Source organism: Mus pahari, chromosome 10, assembly GCF_900095145.1.
Source record: "Mus pahari chromosome 10, PAHARI_EIJ_v1.1, whole genome shotgun sequence".
Taxonomy (NCBI): Eukaryota; Metazoa; Chordata; class Mammalia; order Rodentia; family Muridae; genus Mus; species Mus pahari.
The window spans coordinates 52,995,240-53,020,662 of NC_034599.1; the positions used below are offsets into that span (position 1 = coordinate 52,995,240).

At 50.8% G+C, this 25,423-nt stretch overlaps 2 protein-coding genes across 4 annotated transcripts in view; one reads left to right on the plus strand and one right to left on the minus strand.

Annotated features, from left to right (window-relative positions):
- Ccdc33 (coiled-coil domain containing 33) overlaps positions 1–19,326 on the minus strand; it is a 91,996-nt gene extending 72,670 nt beyond the window's left edge. For 2 of the 3 annotated variants that reach the window (XM_021206383.1, XM_021206382.1), the window contains exon 1: positions 2,659–3,035. In XM_021206383.1, coding sequence (XP_021062042.1) covers positions 2,659–2,679 — 21 coding nt within the window. In that variant the 5' untranslated portion in view covers positions 2,680–3,035. Of the gene's footprint in view, positions 1–2,658; positions 3,036–17,547; positions 17,665–17,763; positions 18,093–18,936 lie in introns of those variants that run through there. The other variant, XM_021206381.1, reaches the window with a different exon arrangement.
- Positions 1–25,423, plus strand: part of Stra6 (stimulated by retinoic acid 6) — a 91,213-nt gene that overhangs the window by 36,405 nt on the left and 29,385 nt on the right. The gene's annotated exons all lie outside the window — the stretch shown is intronic.

The window sequence follows — 25,423 nt, forward strand, 5'->3', positions numbered from 1 at the left end:
CTAACCCCACCGTGTGTCCTACCATAACCAGTGGTCACCTAGTAGGTTTGTTTTCCTGTTCTGGTATAGGAGTGACAGCAGCTGACAAGTCAGGAGACCTAGGTCTTAGCACCTCTGTCCCTTCTGAGACACTCGTTTCCCGGCACACCAGTGGGAACGTCTAGAATAATTTGTGGCTCAACTTTTCCAGGGCTTGGTGTGACAAAGGTTCCATGAGGTTAGGCTAGGAGAGGTAACTGATGTCCCTTGTACTGCCAGATGGACACCCTTGCTGCTGCAAGGGCACAAACCTGCCGTGACACTCTAGGGGTGCAGAAGTGAGGGCCCTTAGCATGACACTTGTCTAAGGGCTTTTCTGACTCCTTGGCAGCCCTGTATGCCACCAGGCCTCTGCCAGGTCCACAGATTGGATGTCTCCCTCCCTGTCTCCATACCTCCCTCTCAGGACAGACTTCCAGGAAACATAACTTGGAGAGAGCATGATGGGAACTGCTTGTGCTTCACTTGTGTGCTTGAGGCCAGCGGTTAGTCAGGTACCTCCTGGTGAAGTCTGTAGGCATGTACCCCATGGGTGTGCTGGGCCTAGGGCCTGAAAGGTTGGGCTCAAGGTAAGGCTTATAGGGGGACAGGTGGTAAGCCAGGGCTACCAGTCTTTACCTTTGCCTCTTTCCTTCCTCACTGGTCTCTGCATCAGAACCAGTGTGCTCTGCCTGCCTCTGCCCCTGGTCACACTGAAGAATTTGTGAAGGAATAGAATGTACCTATACCTATACCTATATATGCTAGGTTACAAAGTGAGGCAAAAACTGTGAATGAAACTGCTGACCCTGGGCCGAGAATCTTTTTCTATGAGAGGAGAGCTCTATGCTCACCACAGCTCTCAGGCCCCACTCTCATTTACCCATGCAATGATACTAAGGTGCAGAAATCTTCAGACTACAGTCTCACAGACCATAGACAGCAGGCTGGTGGGAAGCTCAAAGTCTGCCAATTTCTAAGCAGGGTTTCCTCAGCCATCCCTTAGGATTGGGGCCCTGGGCAGGCTTGAAAGATGCTGATCCCAATGCTTTGCCCATCCATGCAAGTAAATTTGTCCTCCACAAGCCAGGGCTGGCTGGCAGATGTCCTTGGGAATCCCAGAATGCCCGTTGCTTGAGGCAGCATTGGATGTGTGGGGAAGTGTGAGAGCGGGGTGGGGTGGGGTTGGAACAGCAGACAAGCCAAGGTTCACAGGGGTTGGGGGTTGGGAAGTGGGGGGAAGGTGGGGAGCAGACTTCTGCCAGAGGCCGGATGAAACGAGACTCCTCTTCCATCCTATCACCTCTTCCCAGCAATCTGGGAAGCCATGGAAAGCTATGAAGCCCAGAACCCTCTTCCAGAAGGGTCCACATCTGAAAGCACACCAGCTAGAGAGACCATGCTGAGTCTTCCAGAGGGACGCTGGGCTGAAAGGCTCTGGTGACTCCAATATGCCATTTGGGCAAACTATTAGCCTCTGGCGGGTGTTGGGCTTTAAAAAAATGGTCTCTCAGGCCAGTGTGATAGCTCAGCAGGTAAAAGCTCTTGCTGCATAAGCCTGCTAACTCGATGGATCCCGTAAACCACATAAAAAGCCAAATGAGGGGACGTGCATCTGTAGTCTTAGCACTGCTGAGGCAAGATGGAGGGCGGAGACAAGAGAACTCTCCAGAAACTCACAGGTCACTACCCTTGCATGAGGAGGGATGGGCAGAAACAAGAAGAGAGCTTGCTTCAGAACAAGACAGGAGAATACCAGATCCCCAAAGCTATTGTGACTTCCATGTGCGCGCGCGCACACACACACACACACACACACACACACACACCAGTACCACCATCGACACCAACAAAAACAGTACTTCATAACCCTCGCTTTAATGACTAACCTTGCCCAGGCACTAGGATAGCCCATACGGCCCCTTTGTATTGAGGGAAAGGGCTCAGGATATGAGACCTCTCCGCTCTTTTCACACTTCTTCACCTGGGCTCATTTCCTGGGTTACTATGCCTGCCTGAGGGCTTGTAGCCTCAGGATTTAAGATAATGGCAGAAGTTACAGTGCCTGACGCAGGAGGATACACAGGGGTGAGATGCAGCTCAGTGGGAGAGCACATACTTATTACATACAGGGCCCCAGGCTGGTTCCTCAGCTCCACAGAAACGTATGCAAAAGGTCAGAAACCACAGGGAAAGTAACTGGTAGGTTTGATTACAGTTTTCAAAAATTCAGGCTGGGGAGCGAGCTTGCAGGTAGAGCCTGCCTGGCATGCACAAAGCCCTTGAGTTCAATCTTCAGTGTGTGTGTGGGCGGGGGAGTAGGGAGGGATACAGCAGTGATCAGAACAGATTCACCCCCAAATCCCTTCTTTGCAGAAGGTCAGGATCTGTGTTCAAGGTGAGGGCAAGGATGAGGTGAGAGTTGGGGCAAAGAACATCCATACAGCTGAGGATTGCACGGTGGCTGATGGGCAACATCAGCGGGCTCTCAGGCAAGGGCAGGCCAAGTCAACCACTGCCTTGGGGTACTGCATTTCATCTCTGAGAGCCTCAGAACAGAACATCTAATCACCACCGCTCTCTTCTCGCAGCAGCGACTGAGGCCCAGAGAAGGAACATGCTTGTCACCATCAGCCTCACCTTTGTCTTCTGTCGTCCCATCCTCTTGGGGGCAGAGTGTTCACTTAGCAATCTAGGGGGTCAGTATCAGCCCTGGGTATGGGCAGGCGATCAGTCATGGGCTTCGCCAGCCAGCAGGCCCAGGTGCCTTGAGTCTTTACCCATCAGTGTGAGCTCATGGGTGCCACACACGGCTTTGGGGGCTAGAACTGGGTAGGGGATGTTGAGTGGGAGGATGCAATCTGGATCTTTCTCAGAAGTGGGAGATCCTGTGGGTGGAGGTGCCTTGGAGTTTTTGGGCCATAGACAGCTAAGCAGGAGGTTAGGGAACTGATTCCTGGCAGCCTCAGGAGGGTGAAGTGGGGTGATCCTTGTTCTGCCCAGTCCTGGGAAAGTACAGAATTTTCCATTTAGCTGGATCACCTAGGCAACACTGTATGACATCACAGGATAGAATCAGTCATGCAGATGCAGTGCAGCAGGGTGCACTCAGAGGCCCTCCTCTCTTTCCCCTGAACTGTGTGGTGAGCAGTCCCTGGGGTCCTGTTCTGGGTGACTGTGGCTGGCTCACCACACTGTGTGCCCAGTCCCTTGTTGTTCCTATCACAGCACAGAAGACCCAATCACTCCCATCAGAGATGTTTCAGAGAAGAGGGTGTAGTGGTCACCTAGCCTCTTTGGATACTTGGTGTCTTCCTTCTGCCTAGCAATGAACAGCAGCCCCGGGAGACGGCTCAGGCAGTAAAGTGCCTGCCTTGTGAACATGGGGACCTGAGTTCATGTCCCTGCACTCATGGAAAAAGCAGGGCACGACCGAATGCACATGTAGTCAGCACTGGGAACCGGTGGTAGACAGATCCTGAACTCACACGCCAGCCCGGCCCGTGGGGAGGCCCAGGTGCAGTAAGAGAACCGTCTCTGGCCCGAGACTGAGAAAGAGGCCTGACTTCGACCTCTGGCTTCCACATGCACAAATGTGGACATGCATTGCCCACCACGTGCACACAACTCCCCTTCCCCCTCCATGAACACGCTCAGATGCATATGCCACATAAAATAATCATTACAAAACTCAAGGGGCGGTTTCCTCTCAGAGCGTGGTAGGGCTATGGGGGAGAAAAGGGGAAAGGACTGAAACATACATTGTTGGTGACCCATTTTTAAAAAGATTCACTAACATTTTTTGCGTGTATTGTCTGCATGCACGACTGTGTCCCACATTGTGTACGTTGCTTGCAGAGGCCAGTTGGATGCAGTGGGCAACAAGAGGACTCAGGTAGACAGATGTGGTTCAAAGTTAGGCTTTGTTCCTCCTTGGGTCTTCCCAGCCCCAGGGGTAATCTACCTGTACAAGTCCAAGTTCAGTGTCTGTCTGTCTTAGAGACCCCCTAGACCTCCCTTCTCCCCTTAGTACCTGGCTCTGATACCATCTCCGTTTTTTCCCCCTCTGCAGAGCAACAGGGTTGGATGAGTTAGAAACACACATGAGGTGTTTTTCAGAGTGAACCACTCATGGCTGTGTGACTGTAGATAAAATATTAACCTCTCTGGGCCTTACTTCCCTCCCTCATGCGATGAGGAATCAGGGCCACTCTAGGAGCAGAGTGAGACTGATATAAAGTGCCTAAGTGGTCATTCTGGAGCTTAGACTTGGCTTTGCCTCACAGACATGGGCTAGAGAAGTAACAGATGTCTACAGAGGCTAGCCATACACCTGTAACCCTGGGCTTGGCTGCCACACCCTCCCCCAGATACCCAAGCCCATTCAGTTCCGTTTCTAGGCCTGTTCCTATGGACACAGCACCCCACCCCCTTTCCTTATCTGTGGGATCCTCCTTTGTGCATGGAAACAGCTGCCTCAGTTTGTGTGGTTGTGGGGCAGCCCTTACGCAGTGTTTAACGCTCGCAGAGAGAGGGCTGGGGCTAAGCAACACCACCATTTCTCTCTAGGTCTTTATGTTGACAGCTGTCAACTCAGGCCATTCCCTGAAAGCATTAATTCCTCCCAGCCCTGCTGGTGTATACAATAGGTGCTCTCTTGGTGGCTGAAAGAAGTAAGACTGTGCAAAGATCCCGTGCTCTGGCACCACCGTGTTGATTCCATAGTCATCTGGCCAAGCCTCCGGGGGCTGCCCTGACCTCACACCACCTAGGAGACTGAGGCCCTGGGTTTCTGTGGAGATCTTTGGCCTTTGCTTCAGTTATAGCTTCAGCAGGGTCGTGTTAAGCCGGCTCATAGTCTCTATTAAAATGTGGTCTGAGTCTATGCTTTAGTCCCTGCAGTCACACTGTGCTAGGGATAGCCTGTTAGGGTGGCTCTGTGTTACAGCTTGTCTTCTCCTCTGTCTTTGGGGAGGATGGACTGTGGGGTCCCTTTGTAGGGTATCCTGTCCCTTCTCACCAAAGAACCTGGAGACAGAATAGGCCACTTCCTCCTCAACAGCTCTGGCAAGGGGGCAGGCAGGCATCTTGCAAGGCAGTTTGAGTCTCCACGATTGTCACTCAGGATGTGGGTGCCTCTCATTTGAGCCTTTCTTCCTCTCTCCTGTCTTCCTCTTTCCCACCCTGCTCTGTATCCCAGTCGGCGATCCTCAGCTATGACCACACTGGGTTCTCCTTAGGTTGGGCTTCCTTGAGGTGCCTGCAGGGATCTGGAAAACTCCATCCCCGTTGTGGGTTGTAGCCTTCCACCCAAGGCTACCCAGGTTGCTGTCCCAGAAAGCTGCCCTTTGGGCTAAGCTCATGTTCCAAACTCTTGCCTTTCAAGCCTGGGATCACAAGGATGACTGATATGACAATCCTACTTTGTTCCTTTCAAACTGGAGGCAGCTGCTCTGTGAGCCCTTCTTGTAGGCCTATGCTCTTGCCTGAAACCCTACCATCGCCACCACCATCCTCCCCCGGCACCTCTATACATCCAAGTCTTTAATGAGCATATACTATGAGTGGGGGCTTTGGCCAGCAGCTCTAAGTACACTGTCTCAGCTAAACCTCATGTTATGACCCTTGCCACTCTCTTCGTCAGCTGCTCTGAGGAAATAGACCTGTTTACGGTCACCAGCTCTGAGGACAGAGTTGAGATTTGAGTCCAGGCCTGATGGCTGGAACTCTGTGAGCATACATGGCAAGCTCTCTGAGCATGAGTGGCAAGGCCTGTAGCTTTCCCCCATTCTTATAGGAGGAGGAGTTACATTCCTATTTCTCTTTCAAAACCAGGGTAACGTGGACGGGGATCATACACAATCATCTGTGGGTTGTTTCTGTTGTTGCTGTTTTGTGCTGGGGAGTTATCAGAGAGCATAGTAGGCAAATGCTACTATTGAACCCTACCTCAACCACAGCTAACCTTTTGAATAAGAACAGGCAGATGGCTCTGTGACCTCGAAGCTAGATGATGGCATCAAAAATGAGCAAGCAGTGTATCTTAGAGTATCATCTGAGCAGAATGCATGGCATCTGGAGGAGGTCACCCCTACCCAGTACTAACAGATCACTTTGGTCCTGTCACTACCTGGTAGCATCAGGACATCTGAGCTGTGGCTGGTAGTATTAATGAGACCTTGGTCCAGTTTTGGCCAAGCCCTGTGGACAGTGACAGGACCCACTGGCCACATTGGGTCCAGAAGACCACTTCTGCCTCTCCTCCATGCCTTAGTATGCAAAGGAAACCTTAGGGAACCCCAGTAAATAGATACTGGGCTGTCTGGGTGTGTCTATGACAATCTCCATGACTATGTCTCATGGCCGCCTGTTCTTGCAGCCTCTAGTCCCCAGGACAGTTATGGCAAGCAGTAGCAAGTAAGCAGGAGAAAGTTCAGCTACGAAGTGCGGGATGCCTGGGAATCCACAGGGCTCACCTTTAGCCCTGATGTGCTGGAGTCCCTTTGACCTTAGAAACCTCAGTGGCCTCATCAGCTAAGCAGCTGTACTGACTTGACTCCTGCAGGAGGCCAGAGAATGTGGCCAGAAGGAACTAGGTAGCCCAGAGGTTTCCTTCACCTTTCTCCCAGTTTCTGTGACAGAGAGCACCCACAGCCCTGGCTTTGTCTCCAGCAGACAAGGGGGTGACATGTTGGTTAGCTCTGCTCCCATCTGCTTGGCACGCACCCTGATTGATTGCCCTGCTGGAAGATTCTTCTTCTTGTTGAGTAACCAGAGCTCTCGTCTGAGGCAGCTCAGGCCCCACTGTCAACTCATAAATCACTTTGCTAAAGATGCAGCATGGCTTTTGAACATTTTTCTCCTAAAAGAATCGATAACTCGTTAACAAGCGATTGAATAAAGGGTAAGCGAGGAAGCTGCCTGCTATTCCCTTCCATTAGGAAGGGGCAGAGGTGGTAGGGACCCTGCCAGGGTGGAGGGTGTCTATTTACTAAGCAGGAGGCTATTGTTGAGCGACCAATCTTCAGCAGAAGACTGTGCCTCCTCAGCCCCAACTCTTTAACTGTCTGGTCTGCATGTCCCAAGACATTCCTGTCTCCCTTCACTCCATCTCTACTTTATACCCGTGCTCCAGGCCCTTCTGTAGCCAATGGTCTCCTCAGCCTTGGGGGCTTTAATTATGCCGTTCTATCTGCCTGATGGTCTCCCTCCACAGCTGAAGCCATAGACAGCTCACCGCCACCAAATCTTCCCTGAACCCTGCCCACTCCTTTTCCCACATAAAAGCATCTGACCCACGACTCCTAAGCATCCCCCTCCCAGAGCTCACGAGCCACCATTTACTCCTCTAGGACAGGGTCTGTTTTCCTTGAGGGCAGGGACCATGCCTGGTGAAGCTGTGTTCCAGATAGGTGCTTGGGGAGTGAGGGGCATCAGCATGGAATGCCTCCCTCCCCTCTTCTGCTCTAGCTTGGAATGGTGATGTCTGTTTCTCTAGTGTGATCCCTCTTGGTGTTTCTCTCCCCACAAGGGTGGATAGTATCTGCAAATCTCAGAAGAGTGAGTAACCTTTAGTGGATACCTAGTATGTCACAGAATAATGTGTATAATTTTATATAGGCTTATTCTCTCTATAGTTCCTATTTATTAATGATTGTTGTTGTTTTGACATAAGTCCTTGCTATGTAGCACTGGCTGGTCTAGAACTCCCTACATAGTCCAGGCTGGCCTTGAACGTGTGGTGCTTCTATTGCCTCCGCCTCCCAAGGGCTGGGATTATAAATGTGTACCACCATGCCAGATCCTGTAGCTCTCATTTTAAAGACAAGGAAACTAGGGCTAGGAATGTAGCTCAGGTGGTAGAGTGCTTGCCTAGTGTATACAGTGCTCTATCCAACACTGCATATCCATACGTGTAGGTCTGTAATCCCAGCACTTAGGAGGAAGGGCCAAGGAGAGTAATAAATTCAAGGTCATTTTTGGCTATATAGCATGCTTAAACCAAGACTGGGTTACACGTTAAGAAGAGGAGGAGAAGGAAGAGGAGGAAGAGAAGGAGGAAGAGGAGGAGGAAGAGGAAGAGGAGGAAGAAGAAGAGGAGGAGAAGGAAAAGGAGGATACTGAAGCCACACTGAAGAATTTGTATTTATCCCAGCATCTTCCCTTACTGAAATGCCTATAGATAACCTGGGAATCATGGGACAGTAGAAACGAGAGCACCCATCCCAGAACAAACCAAAGGCTGGCTCTCCAGGATGAAACAGAAGGCCTGAGGGGCTCCAGTTATAGGAAGCCACACTCATTCCGGCCGCCTGGACCTGGGATGGTGCTCTCTCAGACCTCCAGCTCAGCACTGGCTACTCCTGCCCACATCGCCTGCTGCCTCCACCAAGAGAGCAGAGCCTTTGGCCCTAATCTCATTTGAGGCCATGAAATCACATTTGCAGTGTGTTAATGCAGCATGGAGCTGGCCCAGCTGTCTTGTCTCCTGGCAGAGAGAGGAGCCTAGAAAGCCATCTCGCTGGGAGGGAAGTCTCTTCAGGAACACCAGGAGACAGACAGCAATTATGCTCTAAGAGGAAGATTAAAATAATGTCTACACTCGCCATGCTAACCCAAGGGTCGCAGCGCCATCCAGCCTGCAGTGGCTTGGGGCAATCTTTCTTCTGGGGGGGGGGAGAGGGGAAGCCATGACCAGGCCTTCACCCGCCCCCAGATCACCACCTCCCCAGTGGTCTCCAAGTCCCCCCAGAGAAACCAACATGTCCCAGGCCCTATGTCCTTGCCCCAGCTGTCCTCTGCTTAGAATATAGCCTCTGAGGAGCCGAGCTTCCTGAGCTCTTGCTGTGTGTGCCTTCATGTGATTCCCATTGATCCTCAGTTCTGTCAGGACATCTTCCCCAGTCCTTATGACCCAGGAATGGAGCTGCATGGGGGAAGTCCCACCGCTGAAGGTCAACAGAGCAAGAACTTTCCATCATCTACCTCCCTACGTTACTGTCCTGACTCAATACATTCTGCCTCCGTACACATACACGTATACGTACACAGCATTCCATTAGATTTTACAAGGAATCTAGAGATGAATTAAATGTATAGGAAGAGGCAGGTGCAGTTGCATACTCCTCCTGTAAGCCAAACATTTAGGAGGCTGAGACAAGAGGTTCACAAGCTTGGGGACAGCCTGGGATGTCTAGTTAGACCCTATCCCCTCGTCTTCCTCTTCTTCCTCCTCCTCCTCCTCCTCCTAATAATAATAATAATAATAATAATATAATAAATAGTATTCAGAAAGATGTGTATAGGTTCTATGCAAATACCATGTCATTTTCATTTAAAGAACGTGGGCACCTACAGATTGGGCCTTTGAGAAGTCCTTAGAGTCAATTCTCAGGATGCCAAGAGCAAGGGTTCCATCTCTTCCATTTCTTAAGCCTTCCCAGCTTGTGTTCCCTCCTTTACTCACAGATTTCAATCTCACTGTTGCGCTTATCTCTCTGAGGGGTTCTGAGAGGCCAGACCTGGCTCAGAATCAGGGACCCACAGACACTGCATGGAGGAGCTAAGGCTCCCTGCAGGGCCAGGGGAGGGTGTGTGACTCCTCCTGCCATGGCTGAGTCCAGGGTGCCTTCCAAGCTGGCTGTTTTTAAGGGAGTTTATGGGGATCCTATCTCCTTCAAGAAGCTTTCTGGACTGCAGGGAAGTCAGCGTTTCTCTTAATCTTCACAATCATCTTGTGAGGGAGACATTATGCTCCCTCTACAGGGGAGGAGACAGGGTCAGAGAAGTAACATGACTCCTCCAGAGGCAGTGGGAGGCAGAGAACTGGAGCTCACACGCCTGGGTGTTAAGTTTGACTGTGGTGCTTGCTAGGGTAAAACCATCATTTTTCAGACAGTGTATCGGAGGGTTTACACATGTGCTGGGGATTTTTCTGCAACATTGCTCCTCTATGTCTCAACAGCCAGTTCTAGGGAGCCACAAAACTTGTCCTGAACTCTGCACACCGACATCTCCAACTTCACTCCAGCCTTGATCCCAAACCACCCAGTCCATGAGCCCCTTGCTGTGACAGTCAGCTGAATACTGGGTAACCTGTCTTAGCTGGTCTTGGTATCATATCATATCATATCATATCATATCATATCATATCATATCATATCATATATCATACCAAATCATATATTATAAGATGCCACCAGGAAGCCAACTACTTCCTTCTGCTTCTGCCAAAGGGATCAAGAAGTGAAGCATTAGGTCCCCTTCTAAGGGACTGAGGAAGAACTTGCAAATTATGAGTCTGCCTGGCCAGGGACACAGTTAGTCATCCCTACCCTGGTCCTGACTAGAGCAGAAAGTCTGGAATGTGCTGTGGAGAACAGGATTCCATCTTGGCTTTGCGGCTGACTCTGCAGGACCTTGCCTGCTATAGGGTTGAGTTTCCTCCACATAAAAACTGAATACTGTCAGGCCACCCTGTCCTCCTCCTGAGACCAATGTGATGCTTTAGCTGGGGCTTTGTGGGTGCCCAGGGAGGCATGGACTCTGCCTCTGTCAATCTGGCTCAGAGCAACTTCCATGACAGAAATCCCAGAGTCTGTGGAGACACTACTTCCTCTCCTTGGTAGCTCTACAATTCTTTACTTCCCGATTTCTCCTTAGCAGCCGCTTTCTTTCCTGGCTCCATACCCTGCCTCTATACTGTGCTCCTCCTGAGAGTTCTGTTAGAACCTTGATCTCTTCTGCCCCATCTATCCTTGAGGCATGACTCAGCCACCACCCTGATGTCTGTGAGGAGGGCTTTACACCATCAAGTTCACGCCTTCTCCTCACTCAAGCCCCATAGCTTCCCACTAGACTCCACTGCACCCATTGTTTGGCTGAGGACTATGAAGCCCAAGGATGCTGGGGACTCTATCTGAGTTGCAACTGTTCAGATGGAGCCAGGAACTGAGGTTCAAAGCCACAATCTTCCAAATCCTCCCAGAGCCGCTGTTCTGCAGTGGTCTGAGGCCTTGGGGCTCCCTCATAGATATTGTGGGTTTGGAAAGTCACTGTCTGTGCCTTTTATCTCCTCCCTGTGGCTATCTGGGCATTTCTCCAAGGGCTGGACACACAGACAGTCTGCTGCTTGGAAAAGTGGATAGAATGAAGGCATGTGTGGATGGGTGGATGGATGAATGGATGTCACCTATGTCAAGTGAGGTTGGACCACAGTACCATAGGGGAGGCTGTGCTGACCCCGGTAGGTCAAGCATCATGGAGACCAAAGCATCCAGGCTGCCAGCTTTCCCTACTGTCTGCCTTCATCTGCTGTCACAGTTGAATTAAATATCAGTTTCACACAGCACTTTAATCTCACTTCATACATCACACATGCCATGTTCCCAGGCCTCTCACTCATTTGGTAGAGATTGTGCTCTGGAGTCTGTACAGAGATGAAGCCAGGAGGCACGGGTCTAGATGTAGGGGGCATGTGTGCTTCCCACGTGTGTGTGCTTCTTATGAACTTGTCTTTGGGAGAGGGCAGGGTGTGGTTCTGCACACACATAATCACTGTGTGCATGTGTGCTCCTGGTGCCTAAACACTAGCGAAGGTGATTGCTGGGGATGATAGGTCGGTGCGTGCACGGTTCCCTGGAGCTGGGGTTCGGCTGTTTAAGAGGACTTCAGAAGCAGGCACCCCCTTCCTCTCCATTTTCCCCAACTGGACTTTCTCTGTCTCTCGCTGTCTCTGTCTTTCTGTCTCTGTCTCTGTATCTCTCTTTATCTCTATCTTTCTGTCTATCTCTCTCTGTCTCTCACACACACACTTACATGCAGGTTCTCTCTCTCTCTCTCTCTCTCTCTCTCTCTCTCTCTCTCACACACACACACACACACACACACACACACACACACACACACAGGAGGTGTGAGTCAGCACCAGTCCTTGCCTGTGGGAGAGGGGAGAGGCAGAGAGGAGGCGAGGAGGCGGGCCAGCAGGGCCATCTGCTCTGTTCCCTTACAAAAATCTGCTAATGGAGGCACTTCCCAGACTAGCACCCAGAATGGCCCTCTCTACCCTGCGCTGTGGTATCTGACTCGGGGATAGCGGGACTCACAAGTCCATAGCATTTCTCACTGGGGAGACCGGCCAGGCAAGAAGTAGCAATCTTGTTTTCTAGGTGCAGAAATGAAGGCCCGAACTATGTCTTCTTGTTCAGCGCAGATTCTCCTGTGCACTCGTTGCTAGAACAGCAAGCTTCCTTTAAATGCCTGCTGCAGGGCATGCTGGACTGTATACCACTCAGATCTTCCCCGCAACAGTGGACACAGGAGTTGTTCTCACCCATTTCACAGGTGGGGAAGCAGAGGCTGCGAAAGTCCTGTAACTTATGCAAGGTGGAGGTGCTGCTAGATAAACCTGCATCCGGGTCATTCTGATCCATGTGCCTGCTTGTCACCGAAAGCTGGCTGCTCTGTCCACCTAGCTGATAAAGCAGGGGCCCCCACGACAGGATTCCAAGGGCCTATAGAGACAGTTTAAAGATCGGGCAGTGTGGAGGCAGAGCCACAGGCTTGTGCAGGGACATGAATATGGGACCCCTACCACTGTTGCTTACCTAGGAGAGCCACCCTGGGTGGGACCCCTGGATGCCCCCGTGAGGAGTCCTTGGATAGGAAGTGCTTCTTTGCAGGTGGCCAACAGGCCAATAAGGAGCCAGTCAGCCTCTGGCTCCTCCCCGTGGTGTGTGTCCTCCTCTTAGGGTTCCAGTTTGTGTGTGTGTGTGTGTGTGTGTGTGTGTGTGTGTGTGTGTGTGTGTGTGTGTTGGGGGAGGGCTTGGAAATACTCTGTCCTATCCTCCCCAGGGCCAGAACTGGCTACTCCACTGCTCTGCCAGCCGCAGCCTCACCACCATAGAGACAGGCTACACCCCTCCCTGTGTGGGTGACAGCGCTCTCTGAGAACGCCTTGACAGTGCCTTTGTTCCTCAGAAATAAAAGAAAATCGAGGTACAAAGGGAAACCTCAGGTAGCTTTTAGCAGGGCTCAGCTGCCTGGGGCAGAGTGTGTTTAAGCTGGAGGCACTTGTCACTGGAGCTTGGGGGGGGGGCTCAGACCCCGCCCAGTCCCTATGTGGTAAGAGAGGCGGGAGGGTGGATGGCCCCATCATCACGTTTACTCAAGAAAAAAGCACTTTCAAATAATGGCAAAGGAGAGAAAAAAAAATCAATGAAAATTGATAGGGAAATGTAAAACAAGGCTCTCTCTCCCCACCCCCGTGTGTGTGTGTGTGTGTGTGTGTGTGTGTGTGTGTGTGTAGAAAGAGAGAGGGGGTGGGGGAGGGGCACTTACCAGGGCCTAAACTGACCAGCTTGGGGCTCCAGGCCCGGAAAGGTGGGGGCTGGGAGTCAATGCCTGGCACGTGCCTGCAGAAAGGGGCTGGTGGCTGGGGGGAGGGGTGGCAGCTGAGTCTCTAACTCGAGTTAAGAGAGAGATTAATATATTCAATCTGCTCCAGGGTAATTGAGGGAACAATTGGAGTGTTTTTCTAAAGCCCATAAAACTGCCTCATTTGCAAGGAAGAGCTGCCCTTGCTGCAGACCGCAGATTTGATGGAGGCAAGACAGCAGAGAAGGGACAGCTTGGTTGGGGATCCCGGTCCAGAGCAGATTCTCGGAGAGTCAGCCACATCAGTCAGGGAAGGGGCTGGCAGCTCTGTTCTAACCTACGCTCTGGTTCTGCACCTCCAACCACTTCCTTTTTGTAGTCCCACACCTCTCTCCCAACCTGTGAAATGGGCCACTGCGTTCCTCTCTACCAGGACCGTGGCAGGTGGAAGCTTTGAAAGACCAGAGAAGCAGGTCAGCACGGAGGGACGGGGACAACAAAGAGGTGCCCAGGCCTCCCTCCCCACCCTTCCAGGCCAGCCCCCTGAGAGTGAATGGGCAGTAAAGAGTGGAGTTAATGAAATCCGCATCGTGCGCCTCTCTCCCCCTTGAACCACTCCAGTCTCCAGGGCAATGGGAATAGAGCACGCAATAGCGAGCAATAAAAGGCATAATGAATTTAAAAGCAGCCAGGAGAGGGAGAGTGAAGACTGGCAGCGCTCCGGCCCGAAGCTGGAAGGTTCCCGGGGCGGCGAAAGTGCAGACCTGCCGCTCTAGCCAGAATCGCGACCAGGAACAAACAGGCTGGATGGGGGCGGGGAGAGAGAGGGAACAAAGGGAAAGGAATGAGGTTACCACCGAGGTGTAGGGACAGAGGGTGGTGAGGCTAGCCACTCCACCCTCTCCTCGGCCGCTTGGTTCTCCTCCACTTCTTAATAAAAGCCCCCAGCTTGTTAGTGCCAGAGCTACAGTTAGAAGCCACAAGCTTCGAGCCAGGTGCTTCTCATTTGGTGATTGCTTTATTAGCTTTCTTCTTTCTTTCCCTGCTCCTCTGGGGCAAAAATAAATAAATAAATGAAAAGGTGTTTTAAATGGAAGAAATTAAAAAAAAATTAAAAGCGTCTTTTAAAAAGCTCCAGGGAAACAGAATCATTTCTATGAAACAAAACCATGATTGTTTGGAAGAGGTACAGTGGGGACGATCTCATCACACCCTCCCCCCTCTTCCCCAGGGACCTGGACCGCAGGATCTTGCTGGAGGAAATTACGGTTCAAAATCGCAGGAATCCCCAAGGTGGCCCCCGGAACTATGAGCAAGGAATTCAATTCATGTTTCCAGAAACTCCATACCTGGGGATTTCCAGTTCAAAGTTTCCCTCTTCAACAGTTCTGCCTGTGGGAAGATGTCCCTGAACTAGTGTGACCTTTGAGGGCACAATGGCTCAGGGAGCAAAGACACCAGACCTCTTTTCCCTCCCCAACTCCACCAGGAGGCATAGTGGGGTGTTTAGCGGGGGTGGGGGGTAGTTGGTCATAGCTCAGGCTTGCCTGCACTTTCTACCCTTCTCCCGCAGGTCCCTCCGCCCAGCACTGTACAGACCACCTGCTTCCTCTCTGATCACGGAACCGTCTTTTAGGCAAAGACAGAGGATTAGTCGTGTGATCTCATAGCTGCCAGGAAGGGAATACAGGTAAGGGCAGGCACCTAAGGAAGCCCCTGTGCCCCAGGGGAACATGACAGCCATTGGCTGCAGGGAACTTGAGGTAGCTCCTGCCAGTGTGTTCCTAGGGTCCTCCTTGGTGAGTCAGGGCACCCCTGAGGGACCTCCACCCTCAGTCTCTGGCTGTTCATGTTGGAAATATTCTCGGGAACAGTTCCTGCTATCCACCCCCACCCCCTGGAAAATATTAGCTCAGAGCAACAACATTTGGTGTGGCCATTTAGAACCAAGTGCACCACGGCTAGGAAGCAAAAGGATTCAGACTCAGTCAGATACAGGCATGCATACCAAGCCCTTTTCCCTGTAGCCCCATTAGATGCCCGTCCATCCTTCATCCCCTTGTTCTATTGCCCTGCCCCATGACCTTCAGCTGTTATGCTTGGGAAAAAATGTCACACCATGTAAAGCAAAAAGCACTTGTGAAACCAAAGTCCTACACTGAAACCAGTTGTTGAGCCGTCTGGTGCCAGTAGGGCTGAGAACGGGTTCTGAGAATGGATGAACCCTGTGCTGGGAAAAGCTTCCTGGAGGAAATGCCTTCAAATTGAAGCTTTTGCTCCTGGAGCCCAGAAATCTGTTTTTAGGTTTGAACTGAATGTTGCTGACTGAGGCAACTGAGGTTGCGCTGGAACCCCAAAATGAAGTTCTCTCTTGTCCCTTTTATTCCTCCTGTTCGCTGCCTTCCTCTCTCCTCTTCAGCTGTCAACCAGAAAGCCAGGGGAAGCCCTTCTTTCCTGGGGAAAGTGCCCTTTCTTATGAAATACTCTTATCTGGACTTCCTGTCCCTACCCACAAGGCAGGGAGACCATATGACTGCTAGGGTCCCTATAGTTACAGGATACTGGTCCAAAGAGCAATAGAGCCCCACTAGCCCTTTGAGTCCTGCCACAGCCCCCAGGTATCTATAGGGACAGGAGCTTGCTCTCCTTAAGCTGAGCTGCTGGGCCCAGTCTGTCTAACTACAAGCCCGTCCCTTGTTCACAGGGAACCCTCCATTGTCTGTGGCTCTGGCACTGCCATCAGGGCTGTGATTGCTGACCCCCCATCCCCCCTAAGGGGTGTGATTTTCCTCTCCCTTGAAAGCTATTTTCTTGTCTCCGTAGAAGCAGACATCTGACACTTTAAGAGGGAGTATGGCGCAGAGATGATAGCTTTAAATAACAGAAATTAGAGCTGCTGAGGTCGACTGCAGCCATCGCGCCAGCCCCCCTCCCCCCAGCAGTTCCCAACCTCCTTCGCCCACATTTTACACTGTAGTCTGAGTACACCGTCCACGTGCCTCAGGCTGGGAGACCAGACCAGGGAGACCCAAAGAGCAGGGACAGTTTGTCCCTGAGTTCTTGGCCTCCTCACGAGTGTCCTGTCCCTAGATGATAGCATTAGACAGAGGGGCTGGGCCCAGGCTAGGAACACAGGGAGTTTCAGCCTCACCTAGACTGTCCATCTCATCCGTAAACTTAGCCTCCAGAACAGAATGGGGCTGAGCACAGGAGCGGGTCAGAAAGGTGTGTTCATTGATTCAGAAATTAATGGACAAGGGTCAGAGTGGGCCATGTTAGCAAGCCAGGAGGCCTGGATGAGAGCAGTGCTTCTGGGTCCCTGTCACATGCTGCCTGCTTACTTTGCATACCATCCTGTCCTCGAAGGCCCCTCCCACACCTCGTTTTGTTTGTTTGTTTGTTTGTTTTTGCCTCTAGAATTGAATACCTCCCTCTGCTCTTTGCCAGGATAGCTTCAGCTCCTCCCACTTCTTCCCCCATTGATCCTCTCCATGACCAAGTCAGTCTCCCTTCCTGCCTCTACTCAGTGCCAGGTGAGAGAAAGGGGGGAGGGAGGCAGAGAGAGGGGAAGGGAGAGAGAGAAGGGAGGGAGGGGAAGGGAGAGAGAGAGTGCTCCATCTCAGCTTGTCCCTCTGCTGCCCACTGGCTGAGCTTCTTCTCTTTGCTAGCTTATATTAGACCTCACCCCTGGAACCTTCTCCAAATTGCTACCTCTAAACCTCACTCACCTAGTGTGGGTCTGACAGACAAATACAGGATAGAGGAGCCCATAGATGAGTGAGGAAGGAAGCAAAGAGCCCTTTCAAAATGATACATCTTCTGAGAAAGCCTGGGCTTACACCCCCACCCCTTTCAGAGCCTTCTTGACAGTGTTGAGGACTGTGTGTAATACCCATATTGTATCCAACTGTATTGGCTCTAGTGACATTCCATACTTAGTGACTGTCCTGGCATTGGGTTCCACACGCTACTATGTCCTGAGGTTTCCAATAACTGTTGACATTTTGTGGAATCCAGAACCCTGAGGTGTGCTTTCTCCACCTGTGCAATGAACTACTGCTTGCTCTGTGAGTTCTCAATTGGATGTGATGCCTAAATGAGAGAGAATGTGGCCGTAGTAGGGAACCCTCCCACAGAAGGGCTGGCGCCCCTCACCTGAGCCAGATGCTGCCAGGGTCCTGCTTCCCAGCTGAGCCCCTCCTGGTCACTGTCAGTGCTGAATGGGCTCACATAAGATTCTTCTACCTTGTCACTCAGGGCCTTCCTTGAAGTCTTCTGAGAACGTAGGAGATTGAGGTTAGGGACTGTAGGATTGCAGACAGTCAGTTTCATCAAAGGCTGTGTCCTGAACTGGGACCCAGGAGCACCCACCTGTAGCTCTGGTTGGCTGGGCTCCAGAAGACAGTCTGAGACAGAGGACCTAGGGGCCCTGTGCACATGGAAGGCCACACTGTAAGCCAGGCCCCCACAGTGGCGGGCTGTGGGGTCCTCGCTGGCTCGGAGAAGAGCCAGGTTGCCACAATAGCGGTACAGGTCTTCATGATCCTGTGCTGTGAGGTTCATTCGGGGCTCATCTGGTCGTGGGTAAATGGGGAAGATGGCCTCACCTACCCTCTGAGCCTCCTGGTCTGAGGATCCATCCAGCCTCAGAGCCTCCACACGCAGATGTGCATCGCTCTGCCCATCATTCTTACAGAACCCTGGGTGGAGAACATGGCTTTAAATGTGGTCTCTAGGATCTCCCTCCCTTCTCCAAGGGGTAAGAAGGACACCCAGGGCCCTGGGGCAACTTGAACTGAACCCAAATGAGCTTGGCTAAGAATTCCCTTGTGGCTGACTCCTCTCAGCCCTCACTCAAGACTTCTTCGGTTTACCTATGCCTCATGTGGCCCCACCAGAATGAGGAGGCCTATAGCCTATGGGATTGTTCTGGGTTCTGACACCACGGAAGAGTTTGGCCAACCTTAGCCTGGGATATACACCAGGACTGTTGCCTGGTAAGTCCTCCTTCTAAGCCGGAATCTTCTAGATTACTTAGCTAGTTTTGACTTCAAATTCCTGCCTCTTTGTACCCAGTCTGGAAGCTCCCAGAAAGTGAGACCAGGATCTTCTATCCATTCATGTCTGTCCAGTCTCTATTCCTACACTCATCAGGAACTCAGGGGGCTTCTAGCATCACTCCATCCATGTACTGTTCACTGCCTAGGTCTAAACATGCTTTGGGCTTTGTCTCTATCAAATTCACACACACACACACACACACACACACACACACACACACACACACACACACACCTTAGTTCCTCCTCACCTTTGTCCTCTATGAGAACAGTTTCAGCATCCATGCAACACTGAAGGAAGCAGGAACTTTACAAGACCAGCCTTTGCCCAAGGCCACAAAGTCACACAGGCAGAGTTTAGAATTGAGGCTGAAGCTCTGCCTTTGGCTATCCAGGTCCCTTGCAGTCCCCCAGGGTCCTGCTCAGCTCTAGGGCAGAAGTCTCAAGGATCCTCCTTCCCCCAACCCTTGACTTCACTTTGTACCTTTGGGCAGAGTGAAGATAAATTTGTTCCTGGCAACGGTGAGGCTCTGGCCAGGATCCTGCTGCTCAATGACCTCAGTGACAGCTGAGCAGGCTGGAAGGGGGTCCCCATCATTGACTTGCAACTGCACCCCAGCGCTGGAACCTGCCTGCAGTGGGTTCTCTGCTGACAGCCTCAGGGCGTACCGGCCCTCTTCATTAAATCCCACGCTCAAGATCTCAAACTCCAGGTCCAGTGTCTTCTCTCCAGCCTTCAGTCTCTGGCTCAGCAGGGATGCAGGGAGGTAGGGATCAGGACCTCTGAAGGCCATGGCTTCAGCCAGGGTCAGAACTCCAGGCTGAGCCCTGCCCTCGCCTGTTCACAGTCCCATCCTGGGTCCAGTCCGAAAGCAGACTGATTAGGCACTTGGGGCCACACCTCACCCTTCTCTGTTTGTTTGAAAAGGATCCAGGCAACAAGCCAGGAAACTGAGCCTGAACTGAGGAACAAAGGCATCGATTAATTCTTCCCATTTAGCATTTGATCTCTCAGTAAATATTTATTGAGAACCTACTGTATATGAGGTGCTGTCTTGGGCATTTTGAATATAGCAGTGAAATAGACACATTCCTGCCCTTCTGAAGCCTGTCTTCTAGTGAAGGTAGTGGGTAGAGAAGACAAAGATAAACAAGAAATATGGAAAATGATCAGGGCTGGGACTCGGTCAGTCAGTAAAGTACTTGTTGCACAAGCATGAGAACCTGAGTTTGCTTCCCAGGACCCATGGAAGCTGGGAACGGTTGTGTATGCTTATCATTTTAGTGCCGGGAAGGCCCAAGCAGGAAGCCCATCTAGGAGAATCAGTAAGTTCCTGACTTAAAAAAAGTAAGAGTCCTAAGGAATAACATCTGAGGTTGACCTCTGGCGTCTACATGCATACACACACACACACATACACACACACACACAAACATACACACATGTGTACCTGTACATACACACACAGATACAAACACATACACATGTGTACCTGTACACACATTTGTACTCATAACATATATAAATCCTTAAACCATACACACAGCATGTGCGCATGCATGCACACACACACACACACACACACAAGCACATACACACACAACCAAATTCTCAAGTGTGCTAAGAGATGATATACTTCATACATTCTATAGAAAAATGAGGGCACATGAGTATGTGGTATTCAGAACTCTCCATTTCTGGGGAGCCTGTCTCTACCTGGGAATCCTTAGTGTGGATGTGGGAGAGGTCTTCAGGGTAAGGGAATGTATGGTCCATGTCTGCTTCTGCAGCCAGCTTACCTTATACAAGACACACAGCTTTACAGAGAACTTGGCCTCTCAAAGCGAGGTTGTCAGTCTAGAGTCTGTGCTTCTTTGTCCTGGGTTTCAATGGAAATCAGAGGATCCTAGATACTCTTCAAAAACGACTAAGTCTGCTGCCACCATTACTCCCACCACCGCCACCACCGCCACCATCACTACCTACCGTGTCCAGCACGGTCTTGGGCAGTACAGGAAGGAACTCTGGGTTCCCTTTAAGAATGAGCAAATTTCATTTTCCCACTGCTGTTTATATATTATCTAGCTACTAGAGATGGCATTGTAAGCAGAACTTGAGCACAGTCTCTTATATATATATATAATCTATTTCTATTTTATGTACATTGATTTATTTCTATTTTATATACAATGGTTTTCTCCTGCATGAATATCTGTATGAGGGGTCAGATCCTCTGGAACTGGAATTACAGACAATTGTGAGCTGCCATGCGGGTGCTGAGAACTGAACCCAGGTCCTTTGGAAGAACAGCCAGTGTTCTTAACCACTGAATCATCTCTCCAGCCCCAAGCATAGTCTCTTTGACCTCCTTATCTGAGTTCTTTCTTTCGCACTTCCTTGAATTTTTGGCCTAATTTTTCTCCTGCTGGGGGACATTTGCACTGGCTTTATCTCCTGCCTGCTGTTTTCCACAGTCATGGGGCCACATGTCTGCGTCAGGCTTTGTGCTTGAGGAAGGAATTTCACACCATCTGGACCTGGACAATTAGCACCATCGTCACCACCATTAACAGAACCATTGTCAACTCTGTGCCACTACTGCCATCCTCAGCATCGGCTGATGATGTTAATGTCATTACCACTGGCAATGGCATTCCCCTGAGCAGTTTCACCAGACAGTCTTGTGGTTCTATAAGGTAGACATAACTAGTTCCTATTTTCTAAATGGGCAACATGAGGCTGAAAGAAAGTTCAGGCACTCTTCCCAGATCAGATGGCCAGTGAGAACTGAGCTCTGAACCTAAGGAGTCCAGTCAAGCTACATATTCCCTTACAAAACATGTCCTAGGATTGACCCAAAGATGTGACACCTTCTCCTGGAGAAATCCTGTAGCCTGAAGCTGTAGAAGGACAGGTCTGAGTCTGTAGAGGATGCTTGTGAACGGCACAGTTTGCATTCAGAACAGTTCTCTTGCAGTTAGCTGTGTCAGCTGAAATCATTTTCATAAAAGGAAGAGACACTGATCTGAAGGTGGACGCTGGCAAGCTCAGCTAAGGATCCCAGTATATGTGGCAGGCTTCCTTTACAACTATCAAATTCAGTTTCCTCGGGTCCCCAAGGAGACACTGAGGAAGAGTTCTAGTGACTCAGCATATAGGTGACATTCAGGAGGTCCCTTCTCCTTGGCTGTTGGTGCTTCTTCAGCATGATGGGTAACAGTGGGATAGAGAAGCCATCCTATTGTGCTAGTGGTTTGGAACTCTGAAAGTCACACAGGGAAAAGGCCACAGAATAGCTGTTTGGGGGGGGGGGGNGGGATGATGGATGGCAGAGGCTACCTGAAAACCTGCACGTGGCCAGCCATGAACTGGAAGCTGCGATTTGTTTCTGCCTGTCTGTCCTGAAACAAGAAGGTGGCTTGCTTAACCAGCTCTCTTCTTTTGTATGTCTGAAGCCACTTCCAAAAATGTCATAGATGAGAATCCATCCGACCTGCTCCAAGACTCAGTGACTTCTGCACACTGTGCCCCTCCCACACTGCTCCAGAAGGCGAGGCCTGTGTGCAGAAGAACTAAGGGTCTTCTCAGCTGGGTCTTCCATTCCCTACAGAACTATTGTTCACCCCGATGACCTCTCCATCTTGTCACAAAGCCTCTGAGGTGGCTTTTTAGCTTCAGCATCATTTAGGACCCTCCACTATCTGGCATCCCACCCTTTCCAAGTATCCCTTGCCTACTCTGTCTCTAGGATAGTCTGTCTGTCTGTCTGTGTGTGTGTGTGTGTGTGTGTGTGTTTTGCAGGTACTTTAAAAAGAAAAACAAGCAAAAACAAAACAAAAACTAGGTTGATGGGATGGCTCGGTGGGCAAAAGCACTTCTTGCTACCAACCCTGACAGCCTGAGTTCCATTCTTGGGACCTACATGGTGGAAGAGAATCAACGAATCAACTCCCAAAACATTGTCCTCTGATCTCCACTTGAGCTCCCTGGAACAAAAGTTCACTCACATACATGATTGATAGATAGATAGATAGATAGATAGATAGATAGATAGATAGATAGATAGATAGATAGACAGACAGTAGAAAGACAGACAGACAGATAGATGTAAAATAAAATAAAGAAAACAACAAAAACCCTGGATCTGGGGGGGTAGGACTCTTGCCTAGCATACACCAAGCCTTACGTTTTATTTCAGAGCCACATAAATATGTATAATACAGGGGGTAGAAGCAGGAAGATCAGAAGTTCGACTACTTATCAAGTGTGAGGCCAGGCTGGGCTACAGGAAGAAAGGAAGCAACACCAAAACATCAATCATTTTTAAAATTACATATATAGATATAAGCAGATAGGTAAGATTTTTAAAGTACAGTTCAGGAGGATTTTCTCTTTGCTATGTTATCAAGATCTAGATAGAATTCTTTATCTTGTAAAACAGAAACTGTCCCCTCCCCCCACATTAAATAACCGCTCCCTTCCCCCAGTGCTCATTCCCGGCAACCTTACCCTTTGCTTCCTGTGTCTGCATGCTCATTGGCCAGGCCTCTCCAGGTGCTCCTATGAATGGAGTCTCTCAGCACTGTCCTTTCAGATTGGCTCACTGCCCACAGGATAGCAGCTTGGGGAAGGCTCAAATTGCACCGGGCCAGGTCTATCCTGCACCTTCCCACTGCCTGCCTTTGCTGCTGTGGTCCCTCTGCCCACACTGCCCAGTTCTTTCTGGAACAAGACTGCTCCTCCTGCAGGCCCTCCAGAGAGGCTCTCCTCGGCTACCTTGTACCCTTTCCTGTCCTGTTGCAACCGATGACCTACCTGCTCCTTACTGAAGTTTCTCTAGGAAGCATGTGGTGGTTTGTGTGCCCAGATCAGGACAGGTGATAGGACTCCGGGAGATGATTAAAGCATTATGGAGTGAATGAATGAATGATTCATTGATAAAGACCACTCAGCCAGGGCTGGAGAGAAGGCTCAGCTGTGAAGAGCACTGGCTGCATTTCCTGAGGACCCAGCTTTGACTCCCAGCATGCTCGAGGTGACTGGAACTCCTCTATAACTCCAGCCCCAGAGAATCCAATGCCCTCTCTGGCCTTTGTGGGCTCTGCATGCACTTGATGCACAGACACACATGCAGGCAATGCACCCATGTACATTGAATAAGGAGAAATGGAACACACCTCAACTTCTCTTTGTGACTCTTTCCTCTGGATTCCGTCTGTGAGAAGTTAAGAGTGTTTGGGGCTTTTGAACTCAACTTGAGGAGCCTTGGTGTGCACAGAAGGGAGGGAAGCCATGACAGACAATGAAGCAGGACAGAGGCAGGACCCCCTGTTACTTAGACTTCCCAGAAGAGTCTTGGTCTCAGTTCTGCAGAGATGGTCATAGCATCTTAGCGTGCCAGAACTGGACAACATCCGTGTCTTACACTTGGAGAAACTGAGTCCAACTGAGCATAGAAAGACAGGTTTCAACTCCCATTCTTAACAGCTTTCAAAAGGCTCAAACCTCAGATGAGTCTGTCCTGGGTTGCAGAACCTATGCTCCCCTTCAGTGTGGAAGAAGGCCTAGGGAATCAGTGGTCTCAGAAGGCTGGCTTCCAAGACACCTTCTGCAGTCCTAGCATGCAAGCCTTAATGGGGCCCTGGACTCTCCTTTCTTCTGGCAGAAGAATGGCCACTCAGAGGCTGCTGGGGTCTGGAAGAGCCTGGGTCTGTAATTAGCCACCCCAGAGGGCCTCTTCCTGTTTTCCACAATGGCTCTTTTCAGCCTGCCTGCCAGCACCCCTGGGCTCCTGAGGGTTCTTAAGCCCCCATCTCCAGGCACCTACCTCCTACCCCCTCTCCACCCACCCACTCCCAGCCTCTGCATAGAGCCGAGTTCTCACCAAAAGCAGGGATATCCGAGAGTCCTCTGGAAGTTGCTGAGACCTGTAGCTGAGACGCTCATTCCCTTCCACAGCAGAGGAAACAGGCCAGAGAAAACAGGTGGGTGGAGAGAGTGGGCTCGGGTCTCCTGGTGTCCAGGCTGTGGGATCCCTAGATCACCCCACTGCCCCATAGGCCTGCATCTTGCCCCTGCACCACCCATCTCCTTCCAAAGCCTCCCTCTGTTTAGCCCATCCTGTTCCCTTCAGGTTTGAGTGTCACCAGCTCACAGGGTGACAGGATTACCAAGTGAAGTGTGGTGACCAGTCTGTCTCCACATCAGACTGAGAAACTAAGGCCCAGGTTGGAACTTATAACCACTCAGCTTATAGGTGGCAAAGACACAGTCATTATAGAAGCATGGTCCCTTCCCAACATGGAAGGCCTGGCTCCCTGGAAACTGTCTTCTCTGTGGTACTTGTGAGTCTGTTTCCCTCAGACAGAAGTCCCAAGCTCAACATCAACCAAGCCAAGAGTGCCAGGGTCATTTCTGAAATCCTCTGACCCTGGCTTTAGTAGGGTAGAAGCTGTGGGAATAAGCTGGGGCTCACGGGGATCCTGGGGGTCGCCCCTGCAAGCCCCTTCATCAGCTTTGCCTCTGAGGGCTAAAGTTCCAGGGGTGGCAGGAGGGGGAGGGCAGGCTCACTGGCAGTGTCAGCCTTTGGGAGTCTGATTGCCAACTGCTGGGTCGTCCAGCAGGCTCCTGATACCCAGGAGTGGCTAGCTGGCTCATGCCTGTAGACTGGGGTCCTGTAAACTCCAGGCATCCAGGAACTCCCAATAGACAGAGCGGGTAAGTTGTAAAATGGAGCAAGAACAGGGATGGGTAGCAGGGGGAGTTGACCTGGTCGGGGACCAGATGGAGGAAGGTCTGGGCTAAGTAAGGTCCTGTCTGAAACCTTTGGAAGGAGGAAGCAAATTTCATAGGTAGGGAAGGAGGAACTCTGTGTGTGTGTGTGTGTGTGTGTGTGTGTGTGTGTGTGTGTGTGTGTGTGTGTAAGAGAGTTAGAGACAGAATGAGGCATAGCAACAGTTAGGAGAGAGGC